This window comes from Canis aureus, chromosome 11 (assembly GCF_053574225.1).
Source record: "Canis aureus isolate CA01 chromosome 11, VMU_Caureus_v.1.0, whole genome shotgun sequence".
NCBI lineage: Eukaryota > Metazoa > Chordata > Mammalia > Carnivora > Canidae > Canis > Canis aureus.
In genome coordinates, this window is record NC_135621.1 from 36,299,632 (window position 1) to 36,313,327 (window position 13,696).

General features: G+C 35.2%; 1 protein-coding gene across 11 annotated transcripts in view; it reads left to right on the forward strand.

Annotated features, from left to right (window-relative positions):
• The window catches only part of SLC41A2 (solute carrier family 41 member 2), a 124,471-nt gene that overhangs the window by 77,300 nt on the left and 33,475 nt on the right, over nt 1–13,696 (forward strand). For 10 of the 11 annotated variants that reach the window (XM_077914805.1, XM_077914808.1, XM_077914803.1 and 7 more), the window contains 3 exons: nt 2,668–2,747; nt 5,923–6,054; nt 7,792–7,940. In XM_077914805.1, the coding sequence (XP_077770931.1) occupies nt 2,668–2,747; nt 5,923–6,054; nt 7,792–7,940 (361 nt within the window). Of the gene's footprint in view, nt 1–2,667; nt 2,748–5,922; nt 6,059–7,791; nt 7,941–13,696 lie in introns of those variants that run through there. The other variant, XM_077914812.1, reaches the window with a different exon arrangement.

The window sequence follows — 13,696 nt, forward strand, 5'->3', positions numbered from 1 at the left end:
TAATGTAAGAAAATTCCCTGGAACCAAAGACTGTGGGCTTCCAGCCTGAAAGGGCCCACTAATACTCAGCACAGTGAATACCAGGAGAGACCCAAATCAGAAGACCTTCCTCTAAATCCCAAAATCTTCTGGAGAGAAAAGATGAGTTACATAGAAAGATTGGGAATCTGGATGATGTCCAATAGCAACACCTAAAGTTATTCTTCAAAATTCTGAGGGAAATTATTTTGAACATAAAGTGTGGTCGTGATATCAACCAAATGTAAGGATGGAATCAAGAAATTTTCAGACATGCAGGATCTCAGAAAATTTGCTTCCCATTTGCCCTTTCATATAAAAGCTGGTAGAGAAGATATGGCCTATCAAAATGAGGACATAAATCAAGAAAGAAGGTGACAAAGGAATGAGGAAACCCACTCCATGAGGACATGTATGGTTCATTTTTCTGTGATGTAGATTGCTTTTTTGTAAGATTCAGGCAGTAGGGTCCTATGAAATGCTGGGACTTGGTCATGGTGCACAGACCAAGACCTGGCGTGGGGAGACTGAAGGGAAGATGCAGGGAAGAACAGCTGTGCAGCAGGCCTCCAGGCCACCATCCAGGTTGGCAGGAGGACAGTGGGCTTAAGGAGGAATGTTTCTAAGAAACAAAAATGGAATTGATGAGTTACCTGATAAGTTTGACTCTATTCAGAGGCATTTCGTGAACTTTGTTAGAAAGTTGAGACTGAATGACTAATAAGTACCCCCCAAATTAGGAAAAATATGGGACAAAGCAACAAGTAAAAGTGAGGAAATCTAATAATGCACTTGGTGGCTCAGTTGTGAATAATTCCTAAAGTAAAGCCTAAATTTTTTTCACCCAAAATTATATAACCAAGTTGGCAAGTTAAGGGGAGAAAGGGAATTATGAAGGATCTGAAGTGCAAGTGAGATTAAATCCTCATCTGTCACAGTGGGGGTCATTAGGTAAATGTCTAAAATTAAAATCAAGAAGTCACAGTATAAACACATTATTTAGAAATATAGAATTAAACGCCAGAAGCAACAGCTAGAGAAGTTGAAAAAAATTGCTAGTGGAGAACAGGTTCTAGGAGGGGGGGCTGGGCACGATTTAATAAGCTCTGTTGTACTTTCACTTTTAAAATAATGTACATATGTTTATTTGGTAAAGATAAAATGTAATAAAAGTGAAGAGAGAACTATCTTTACCGTGTGAGTTGTGTGTGTGTGTGTGTGAGTTATTATTTTTAAAGATGTTTAAAAATGTCTGGGAGGCTATATACCAGCATGCTAACAATATAGCTCTGAATGATGGTACAGTGGATTTTTGTTTTCTTCTTTTGTCTTTTCTTATTTTTCTATGATATTTTGTTACCTGGGTCATAAAAACATAATAAGATGTGTTTTAGCAAGTATTCATGTTGTATTCACAGCATGAACCTGTGCATTTTGGCACAGAAATTTATTCTCTGACACATAAAACTAGTTTTTCTATGAAATATATATATATATTTTTTTAAATTAGAGCTTAAATTATTAAAATACTGCAAAGGAACTTTACAGTGTAACTTCTATTTTATTTTTTTACAGTGTAACTTTTAATGGGGCATCCTAGTAATTTAGGCATATTAGGCCACAATTTATTTATTTTGCTAAAAATTAAATAATATTTAATAAGTTCCTGATGTTAACTATCAGATATCGGTAGAACATTTGATCTGATATTTTTACAGTCAACCCCACTATCTGATAACATGGGGTTTATTTTTCTGTAATGTAGATGACATTTTCCCGGAAGATTTAGACAACAGGATCCCATGGGGTATAGGGACTGGCAGTGTTTTATGGGACTTAGACCAAGAAACTGAAGGTAACCAATTGGTAATGGTCTTAGAAACTTGAAAAATCTCCAAGCTCCATAGAGACAGTCAGAGTATATGGCTTGCTGCTATGCAACTGTATGTTATTTTTCCAAACCTCTGTCCTCAAAATCAGGTCTTTCTATGGCTACAGCTCATTAATTTCCCAGGGATAAGATGCTACACCTATCTAGTTTTAACACAATAAAAATGATCTAATACTTTGTTGATTTCAAATATGAAAAAATAACCTTTTAAAAACTATTTTTTTAGGGGGATCTGGCAGGCTCAGTTGGTAGAATATGACTCTTGATCTTGGGGTCAGAGTTGTGAGTTCAAGCCCCACATTGAGTGTAGAGCTTTAAAAAAACCAAACTATTTTTTAAATTATAGGAACAATAAATGCACATGGTTTTTAAAACCTAGTAAATAGAAAAGGATGTAAAATAACCCACAATCTTTTGTTAGTCCCTCCACCCAGAGATAGACATTGTTAATAATTTCATATATATCCTTCCAGACATTTTAATGCGCTTAAAACATATTCTTTTCCTTTTTATAAAGAACATATCTTGGAGATCAGAAGAAGAGGTCTGACATGTAGGACTATAGCCTTATTCCATGTTTTATTTCCAACATTTCCTGTTAACATTGACTTTTACTTTGAATGTTTTTCCTTTGTATTCTTTTTTTTAAATGTCTAAAATTTTATTTTTAAAAGTAGAGATCTTTGTATGTAAAGGACAGCTTCAAATTAGTAGATTTCTTTTCTCTTCCCTAAATTACATGATTTTCTATTTTTCAGCATTGGGGGCCTTATCCTGGACACAACTGTATCTGACCCAAACTTGGTTGGGATTGTTGTTTATACACCAGTTATTAACGGTAAGAATTAGATATACCATTTCATAATGGTATCAAATCATTATATACTCTCAGTTGCTACCAGGAATTTTAGGGTTCAGATTTTAAGAGGTGTATCTTCCCCTCTCTCCCATTCTCCCTTCACCCCCAGCTTCTTCATGGTAGAAATGACATTCTCTGTTCTCAGTATGCACAACATATTTTTGGAAAGAACTGTTTCTCTTACTACTTGATATTTGAGAGTGAAACATACTTGATTTTTAAGATTAGTGTGGCAAAATAATGATATTTCGATTCTGGATTATCATTTACTTTGAGTTTATCTGCTATCTCATGTTTTGCTACTGTTCCTGTCCATTTATGTGGATCAATTAGAGTTAGCTAGGTTTAAACATTGTTTAAGTCAATTCAGTTCATTAAAATCTGTCACTCCTCTGTGAATCCCTTTAAGATCTGCCTTATATTTTTTTCTTACCTATAAAATGAGAATTATAATACTTAGGTTCACACGGGTTTTTGTATGAATTCCATTTAATAAGATAATTTTAATCTACTCGTACTGGCTTTTGGTCTGGCTGTCATTAAATTGGATTTTAGTATAGCCTACACCAATATAATTTAAAAAGTAATTCTACCTGAGGGAAACCATGTCATAGGGTATGCTACAAATTTAATATAAATTGTTTTTGTATATTTATATGTAATAATATATGTTGTATGAAGGCAAGTTCTCCAAAATCCAACTTCATACCTAAAATTTCAACTCCTCCTGCCTGTCAAATCAAGTTTGAATTCTTCTGCTTCCCTTTCAATGGCCCTCTACATGTGTACATACATACATACATGTACATACATGCATGCATGTGTACATACATGTGTACAACTTTTTCCTTTGTCTTTCTAACCAGATTCTTATTTCGTGGCCCTACAAAGATCTAATTTTCATTGCCTGGAATTACTGCTTTACTTCGACCTGTTCAAATCCTCTTCAGTGATTATTAGTTGATGAAGTCACTAGCATAAATATTATCCACTAATACCATGAGAGTTGTATTGTCCAACATTTCAGTGAAAAATTTGTATTATAACAACCCTGTTATTAGTAAGGTTTTAATCAGTGTTTCTGTTACTTCATCTTACATAAGAAACAATTCTGGAGCTTCCCCAAAGTGCTCCTCTTTGAAGCCATGATATTACCTGGTAGTAAAAACTTTTTTGGATCTCAGTAAGTGAATCTCTTTAGTTGGATATCACAGTGAGCTCACTGTATGTTAAATTCCACTCATTAAAAACATTGATAGAGAAGATCCATTCCATTGTCCTCAAAAAAGGTGGAGCTTTTGAGAATTGAATTTCATTTTTTGATATGCTAGAGGATGTACTATTTAAAGGACCCATCACCATCATCATTTGCTAACTAGTTGGTACCTACTATGTACCCGATAATGCAGGTCTTTTATGCATATCATTTCATCCTCACAATAAGAAAGTAATGTGCCCGTCATCTCACACCTAGTAAGTGGTAACTCAGCATTTAAACCCAGATCTTGGGGCAGCCCGGGTGGCTCAGCGGTTTGGCACCGCCTTCAGCCTGGGGTGTAATCCTGGAGACCCCGGGGTCGAGTCCCATGTTGGGCTCCTTGCATGGGGCCTGCTTCTCCTTCTGCCTCTCTCTCTCTCACTCTCTCTCTGTCTTTCTCTCTTTCAAGAATAAATAAATAAAATCTTTTTAAAAATAATAATAATAAAAAAATAAACCCAGATCTGCTTGATTCCAAAGCCTGTGCTTTTTCCCCCCTCAAAATTACTAATTTATCTGTTTTATTAGTTACAAAAATACACACTTTGTTTAAAGTAAGGGCATATCAGTGTTGATATTGTGACTAAGATATCTTTTAATGCTTATTAACATCTCTCAGAACTAGTAGCATTTTCAAAAATAGATTTCACAAAATACTAGTTCAGTGAGGTATTAATAGTATAATTTGATAAGTGAGCTTTGTGGTCTATTAAGTTTGGGAAGTATTAGGTCAAATAGATTTCTTTACTCCAGGATTTTTTTTTTTAATTTATTTATGATAGTCACAGAGAGAGAGAGAGAGAGAGAGAGGCAGAGACACAGGCAGAGGGAGAAGCAGGCTCCATGCACCGAGAGCCCGACGTGGGATTCGATCCCGGGTCTCCAGGATCGCGCCCTGGGCCAAAGGCAGGCGCCAAACCGCTGCGCCACCCAGGGATCCCAGCTCCAGGATTTCTTAAAGCCTTAATCATGCTAATATGAACCTCTCCTGAGACTTCTGCTAGCAAGGGGTTAAGATTTCTAGAACTAACCTTCCTTCGGACCCCAGACCATACTTTGGGAACTACTGATCTAGGGCTTATCATATATCTTTACCACAGTATACTTTCAAATAATAATCTAGCCCATTTATATAAAGGGTAAGCACCTTATATCAGTATACCTAGATTTTCACTTCTTTTTCTTATGTATTCTTTTTGTCATACATTTTGCTTTGTTATAAATCCTATATACATTGTTATTATTTTTGCTTTCAGTGGCCGGTTATTTTTAAGGAGATTAAAAATGAGAAAATGGTATCTTCTCTATTTTCTAATATATTTTACATTTCTAACACCCTTCTTTCCTGTGTGTAGTTCCAGATTTCCATCTGGTTTTATGTTCCTTTTGCCAAGAGAAATTCATGTTTCTTGTAGGACAGGTTTGTAAGGTATTTGAGAGGATAATCTAGGTTGAAAGTTGACTTTCTTGAGTTTTTTTTTTTCAGTCCTTCATACCAATTTCTTTAGTGACCTAAGAAGAAAAATATCAAGCCTTGTCTGTTTGAAAAAAAATCAAGCTTATTTTTCCTCTCATTAAGGTGATAAGCATTAAACATCTTGCTACCTATCTTTATATCTTGACTATGATAGTAATTTAAAAAAATTATTTAGTCTGGTCAGCTTTCAGTTGGATGAGTCAGATTTGAAAAAATAATGCATGAGTCTTTCATAACAATGACTTTATGCCTTTGGAATATGTACCTTAACATTAAATAAATCAACATCTCAGAAGAATTCTTTTTTGTTTGTTTGTTTTATTGGCTCAGGATATAACACAAAGAGCCTTGCCTTTGGTTGAATTTTTACAGTTGTTTAAAATAGGAGGATAATTGGTTTGTTTTTCCTTATGTTTCAGGTATTGGTGGTAATTTGGTAGCCATTCAGGCTAGCAGGATTTCTACCTACCTCCATTTACATAGCATTCCAGGAGAATTGCCTGATGAACCCAAAGGTTGTTACTATCCATTTAGAACTTTTTTTGGACCAGGTATGTGCTTGTGGATTTTTACATATTTTTTATCAGGAATAATTCTTCACTGATAATAGAGATGGGCGACATTTGCTGAGTATATATTTTGATAGTTTTGCATGACTTTTTAATTTCTGAGACCCGAATAGATTTTAAATAGAGTAGATTGTGTTCATTAAATCTCAGTGAACAAAAAGTCATTTGTATCAATTCTGCAGTTGCTGAGGAATTTTGTATACTTTTTCTGTTTCATCCTATTTTCTGGGATGTCTTGTTCATGAGTCAAGAAAGAGGAACCTTTTACCCACAGGAAAACACTGCTAGGTGATTTAGAGAGACAGATATACTGTCTTTCCTATATTAATCCTTTTGGCTTTTTTTTTTAAGATTTTATTTATTCATTCATGAGAGACAGAGAGAGAGAGGCAGAGACACAGGCATTGGGGAAGCCCAACGTGGGAACTCAATCCCCAGTCTCCAGGATCACACCCTAGGCCAAAGGTGGTGCTAAACCGCTGAGCCACCCGGGCTGCCCCCTTTTGGCTTTTCTAAATGTAGACATTGGATCCCAAACAAACGGAAGGAGAGGGAAAAACCTCTATAATAAGGAACAGCATCCTGTGTCACCCAGGAAGTGACTACCAAAAAACTATGACCACAGTATTAAACCTCACAATTCTTATCACTTCTTTTCTGAGGAAAATAAAGGTTATTATTGACTTTTTTTAAAACTTAAATTCAATTAATATATAGTGTATTTTTAGCTTCAGAGGTAGAGTTCAGTGATTCATCATCAGTTGCATATAGCACCCAGTCACATCATGTGCCCTCCTAATGCCCATCACCCAGTTATCTTGATCCCCCACCCACCTCCCCTCCAGCCATCCTCAATTTGTTTTTCCTATGATCAGCAATCTCTTATGGTTTGTCTCCCTCTCTGATTCCTTCCCATTCTGTTTTCCCCTCCCTTCCCCTATGCTCTTCTGTTTTGTTTCATAATTCCACATGAGTAAGATCATGTAATAATTGTCTTTCTCTGACTGACTTATTTTGCTCCGCATAATACCCTCTAGTTCCATCCATGTCATTTCAACGGCAAGATTCATTTTTTTGATGGCTGAGTAATATTCCATGGTATGTATATGTGTGTATACATATATATGTATATATACACATATGTATATACACACACACACACATACATATGTGTATATAGATACACTCACACACACACATACATATACACCACATCTTTATCCATTCCCTGCCAGTGGACATCTGGGCTCTTTCTGTTGTTTGGCTGTTGTGGACACGGCTGCTATAAACATTGGGGTGCAGATGCCTTTTTGGATCACTACATTTGTTATTATTGACTTTTGAGTAAGAATCAGAAATGCCCAGTGAAATATCAGTAAAAGAACTCTGAAGGAAAAGTAAAATTAAAACATTCCTATGCTTTAAGAATTTTGTTTTCTTTTGTTCTCCCTCTGTTATCACTGTAGATATAAAAGTCTGGCCAGTGTTCTTCATAGCAAGTTTTTGTCAACTTCCTGCCATTTAATTAGCACATAACATATAGTGAGAATTTTAAAGAATTAAGTAAACTGTGAATGGTTGAAATGTATTGTTAGCCACAGAATTTTACGAAATGCTATACAGTATAGTAACTAGAAAGTAATCCTTAAATTTTAACAACCGTGACTTATTAGTACCCAAGCTAGGATTTTGTTTTGACTTTTATGTTTTCTACTACAGGAGTGAATAATAAGTCTGCTCAAGTTCTACTGCTTTTAGTGATTCCCGGACATTTAATTTTCCTCTACACTATTCATTTGATGAAAAGTGGTCACACTTCTTTAACTGTGATCTTCATAGTGGTATACTTATTTGCTGCTGTACTACAGGTAAGAGTTAAAACCTCTGGTAATCTTTTTTTTTTATCCTCAGACTGCTGTAACAAGCATAAATATGTAAATCTAAGAGCACATAAACTATTTTAACATTTCAAAAAGCAACTGAGGGGCACCTGGGTGGCTCAGTTGGTTAAGCATCTGCCTTGGGCTCAGGTCATGATTCCAGGGTCCTGGGATCCAGCTGTGTCAGACTCCCTACTCAGTGGGGAGTCTGCTTCTCCTTTTCCCTCTGCCCCTCTACCTGCTCCTTCTCTTTCTCCCTCTCTCTCTAATTAATTAATTAATTAAATCTTTTAAAAAAAAATAAAGCAACTGAATGACTTTGTATAGATTCCATCTTCCTAAAACCAAGAAATTCATTTTTAATACAATCTAATAAATAGAACCTTCAGATTTCTTGTTTCCGGAATTCCATGTCTCCCTTTCCCTCCCTCCCTCCCTCCCTCCCTCTTTCTTTTCTTTTCTTTTCTTTTCTTTTCTTTTCTTTTCTTTTCTTTTCTTTTTATTCTTTTCTTTTCTTTTCTTTTCTTTTCTTTCTTTTCTTTCTCCTCTTGTTTCACATGAACACATTTTCTGATAGATTCCTGAGAGCTTTTGCATGTTGTAAAGTGCTTTTACATGAATAGGTTGAATGGATATAAAATTCTTTCTTTTAGAATTTTGAAGGCTTTGTTTGCTTCAATGCTTTTTAACTTCTGTTACCCATCAAGAATAACTGGTGCTGTTCTCACTGCAGATCTCATTGTACATAAGTTCTTTTTATCTCCCTAGAAGCTTGAAAGATCTCTTTTTTTACCCCTTGTTATTAAATTGCAGGTTGATGGGCCCTGGTTTGGATATACTTTGTTTTGTTGAACATCGTTTGACCCTTTCAATCTAAAAAATCCATGTTCTTCAGTTCTAGGAAGAGTTTTGAATTATTTCTTTGATTCTTTCCCCCTTCTTTCTTCCTGGAATCTTATTTGATTCCTAAAGCTCTTGCATTTCTGATCTTATTCTCCTTTTTGTCTTTTTTTCTGGGAGATCTCTGTGCCTTTCTACATCTTTGTTGTGTGAGTGAAATTTCAGGAGACAGTAGGGTTGAACATATATACTCACCTTGCCATCTTTATGTGGGAAACTACCATTTTAAAAATTAAGGAAATCAGCTTTGTTTTAACATCTGATCGATATAATGCACATAATTTAAAAATTAAATAGTACTGAAATGTATTCTACCTTTCCAGTTACATTCCTCAGAGATACTCACTGAAATATTTTAGCTGTTTCTTCTTATGTGTATCTGCAAGTTTTAAAGTAACATGCCTTAAACTTTAGACTTTTGCTAATAAAAAGTGAGGATTTAAGGGATTATGTTAACACCCCATTTTTTCCATATAGTTATATCACAATTTTTTGTTAAATTTGCAGCCAGTGTTTGTGTGACTATGTAAACATCACGTACTATCGAGCCGGATAGTATAGTGTGATTGTATTTCCTTTTTGTGTACTTTATTTTTCTTGGGGTTAATAATTACATCTTTTTTCCTTTGCATCATTTTCCATAAACCCAATCTTTCCAACAGTTTCCACTTTTCTTTGGCTTCTTAGGCTTGGCTTCTTGCTAAACTCTGTAGGATTAGCACCTCCTACAGTGAGAAATTCTAACCTCATAAAAGATACATTCAAATAATTTTTTGACGAGAGAATATTTAAATTTGGCCTTCAAGACCAACACTGTTCTAAGTGCATGAAACATATCGATTCACTTAATTTTCACAAAAACTCTATGAGATTTGTTCTTTTCATGTAAATCTGTGATTTTCAAAGTGAAGGCCATACAAAGCAATCCAATGTATACAGGAAAAAAAGTTAGAACATCTGTGTATTTTTTCCTCATTTGCTTAAAATGTCTATTTTCTTCTATTTTTGTGATTGTCTTATAATAAACAGATTAGCACCGTGTTAAATAAGTAGGCTTAGGTATTTTATACTAGGACTAAATAACTTAAAACTTCTGGAAAGTAAAAGCATGGAGATGAGAAAGTACAGAGTTTGTGTTGGAAAGAGAAAGTAATTCATACCCAGAATATAAGTAGGAGGAGGGAGTAGATGAGAGAAGGTTAAGAAGGTACATTAGGGCCACATAGAAAGGGCTCAAGTGCCAGGCAAGGGAGATTGGAATCTACTCTTAAAATAGCAAACACCCTATGACTTAATTGATATATATATATATATATATATATATATATATATATATATATATATATATTTAAGATTTTATTTATTTGACAGAAATAGTAGGAGACAGCACAAGCAGGTGGGGGGAGGGAGAAGCATGCTCCCTGCTGAGGAAGGAACCCACGTGGGCCTGGATCCCTGGACCCTGAGATCATGGCCTGAGCAGAAGGCAGACACTCACCTGCCCTTAATTGATATTTTAAGCTTTTCTATAATGCTCTGTAGTACCTGAGAGTTTATTAAAGGTCACCTATCAAATCATCATTGATTCATCTAGTAAACCTTAATTCTACTAGATGTAGAGATGGGTTTTAAATCCCAGGATGAATAAATTCAGACCCTATCTCTGGAGGGAAGACTACTACATGAACAGATAATTATATTGTAATGTAATATACAAATGCTGGGAATAGCTACATATAAGGTGCTTTCAGAGCTTGGAAGGAAAAAGCAACTAACTCTACCTAGGGAGTAATATTTTTCTACTGCGCAGTAGGGACAAAAGTTATTTCAAATGCTTTTTGCCACTGGCTTCCTTTATTGCTGTATATGATACAGTCATTTATCTCTGTGTAAGTATTATGAAAAAGGTGCATTCTTCAGTCCCATGGGAAATTTCAGAGATTGTTGTCTGATCTATTGATAAACATGCCATTTTTAGAGCATGTTTCTATTTGCAACTCCACCTCTTAGCCTCATGGATTGATTTTACATTTATGTTTATGGCTCTTTGTCAGCACATTATCACACATCATTTCACCTGAGTCAATAAGGATATAATTTTTCTGAACTTACAAAAATATTAGATTTCAGCCTATACTCAGAGAAATCCTACATGTCTTTTTCTATCCTCTGACTTAATTCTGACAAGTAAAGGTTGAAAAAATGGAGGTGAGGAAAGAGTAATATTAATCATCTGTATCTCAGTTACCTTCTTATAAGATGGGAGGAATAAGAGTACGTACCTCATAACTTATTTTTAAGATTAAATGAGTTAATTATAGAAAACTTACTACGAAAAAAAAAGAAAGAAAGAAAACTTACTACGTAGTAGATGCTATTTAAGTGTTAACTGATGCTGTTGTTATTAAAACTAGAAATGTAAGTGATGAGGCATTGATCTCTGATTACAATTGGAAAATATTTTTTAATCTTATAGTGTTGATTGATTTTCTTATGTATCTTTTACGACTTTCGTTTTTATGGGTTTTAGTTTTTACTATTTCCCCAAGAATCAGCTAATCTGCCAGACTAGATCTTTGCATGTACCATACATTGTATATTATTCCAGTGGAATAGCTTAGAGTCAGATTGTAAATGCTCAAATCAAACCATCATGTTCTGACACTAACATATGTGACACACATGTAAATACACACACACACACACACACTTCTTTGGAAATTGAGATTTAGATAAAAGGCCTTCCCCTGCCCACTTCAATCAATTCAAAGATGGACAGAATGATGAAATACTTTCTAAAGACAAAGATTCCTTGACCACTTTAAGACTCACTTGGGTTAACACCCAGCTCTTACTCAAATATTTTAGTTCACCCTTCCCATCCCCAAACTCTATATTTTGATGGAATATTCAGTAATAAGGTTTTCTGATGCATGTTTATTTTCTTCACATTTAGATTTCCTACCTCCTGGAGGCTAGAGACCAAGCCCTTTTCCTTATGGTCTTCTACACAAGACATTATATAGTGGTTGTTTTTGAATTCTTGGTGCTTTGCTTTCTTTCTAATATTATTTGATGAATCCCCCACCCCACCCCCTCACCACCCAATTCCCCAGCCAACTAAATGAAGGAAATCTGTTTGAAAGAAACCTCATATAGGACTTATTATAATGACATACATAGTAACAATTATTTGTAGTATTTTTGCATTTACTCAGATATCAGCTCTTCCTGGAAGCCTTATTTGAATACTTGATTTGGTCTGAGTGCCCTTATTCTGTGCCCATAGTCCCCTGTGAATATCATTATTCTAGCTTTTCCATATTTTATCAACATCATCTGTTTATGTGTGTCTCACCCATTCTAGAGAAGGGATCTTTGACTTACTCATTTTTACTCTTTTACCTAGCCCCATCTCTGCTCAGTTAGTTTTTGTTAAACTGAATGCCTATATCTTTTTTTTTTTTTTTTTTTTTTTTTCTGAGAGCCATTTCTTGCTGGAGCCTGGGATCACAGTAGGGTTTGGGGCTTTGCCCAGGGCTTGCTGGAGGTCTCAGAATCCATACAAAGGAGCAGGCTGAGCTGGCTAGAGCCAAGGAGGTAGGAGTGGTTGGGGGCAGGGGCTGGGGGGCTACCTCTGAATGACTATATCTTGCCAGCCATGTCTTCTTCTTCACTGAAGGGAAGAGAAAAGTTTACAACTGTATTTAAACCCATAAATGCCAGAAAAACTGAAAACTCTGAATTTTCTTCTCTTCGCTTTCAATAAACACCAGGTTTCTCTCTTTCAAATGACTTAGGTATTGAGAATAAGAGGCATTGAGAAATAAAACATAAAACCTCCAAATTCTATCAACATTCAGCCAGAATTATAAGTTTTTTTCTGAAATGTTTAGAAATGAAATGACTTGGTATCTAGAGAAAGGTAGGGGTATATAGATAAAACAGTATTGGTCATGAGGTGGTCACTGGTGAAACTGAGTGATGATACATAAGAATGGTATGGGTTCATTTATACTGTTCTGTGTATTTTTGAACTTCTGCATAATGAGTTTTAAAAATTAAGATTTTATTTAAGATGTTAACACAAGAATGTTTTATCTATTTGTTTGTTTTAGAGAGAGGGTGGGAGAGAAGGAGAGGGAAAGTCTTAAGCAGGCTCCATGCCCAAAGCAGAGACCCACACAGAATTCAGTCTTACAACCCTGAGATCATGACCTGAGCCAAAATCAAGAGTCCCATGTTTAACTGACTGAGCCACTCAGGCACCCCTAACACAAGAGTTTTTTCAGAGCACATTAACTTTCTAATTTTGGTCCTGTAGCTGACTATTTCTTATATCAAGTGAAAAATAAAAAAAGTCAACTTGAATTTGAAGTGGTTTGGGACTTGGAATGGTCAAGTATCTTGTATCTTGTTTTGCCCTTGGCACACATTAACTACAATTTTTTAAAGCTATTCTTTAAATTTTAAAAATCCACTTAGATGTTACAAATTACATTATTTAGGCATTTATCATGTGTCTTGCAATTAGAAGGAATCTAATAAATGTGTTTTTGTTGTATGCAGTAAGGCCACCGAACTACAGTTGGTAGCTGTGATGGATTATACAACTTACTTGTGTTCTTGCCCAAGGCCCAAGAGCAGTCAGGATTCGTTGGAATATGTCAAGGCCAGAATAATCTATGAGAGGCATTTATATTTCGTACATCACTGGTCGTATTGCATTTTGAGTCTTTTTTTTATTTTTTATTTTTTTCAGCAGTAAGGATAGGTTGGCACCAAGCTAACCATCCTGGACTACTCATTATATCTTTTATGCCATCAGCCACTATTTATAAGAC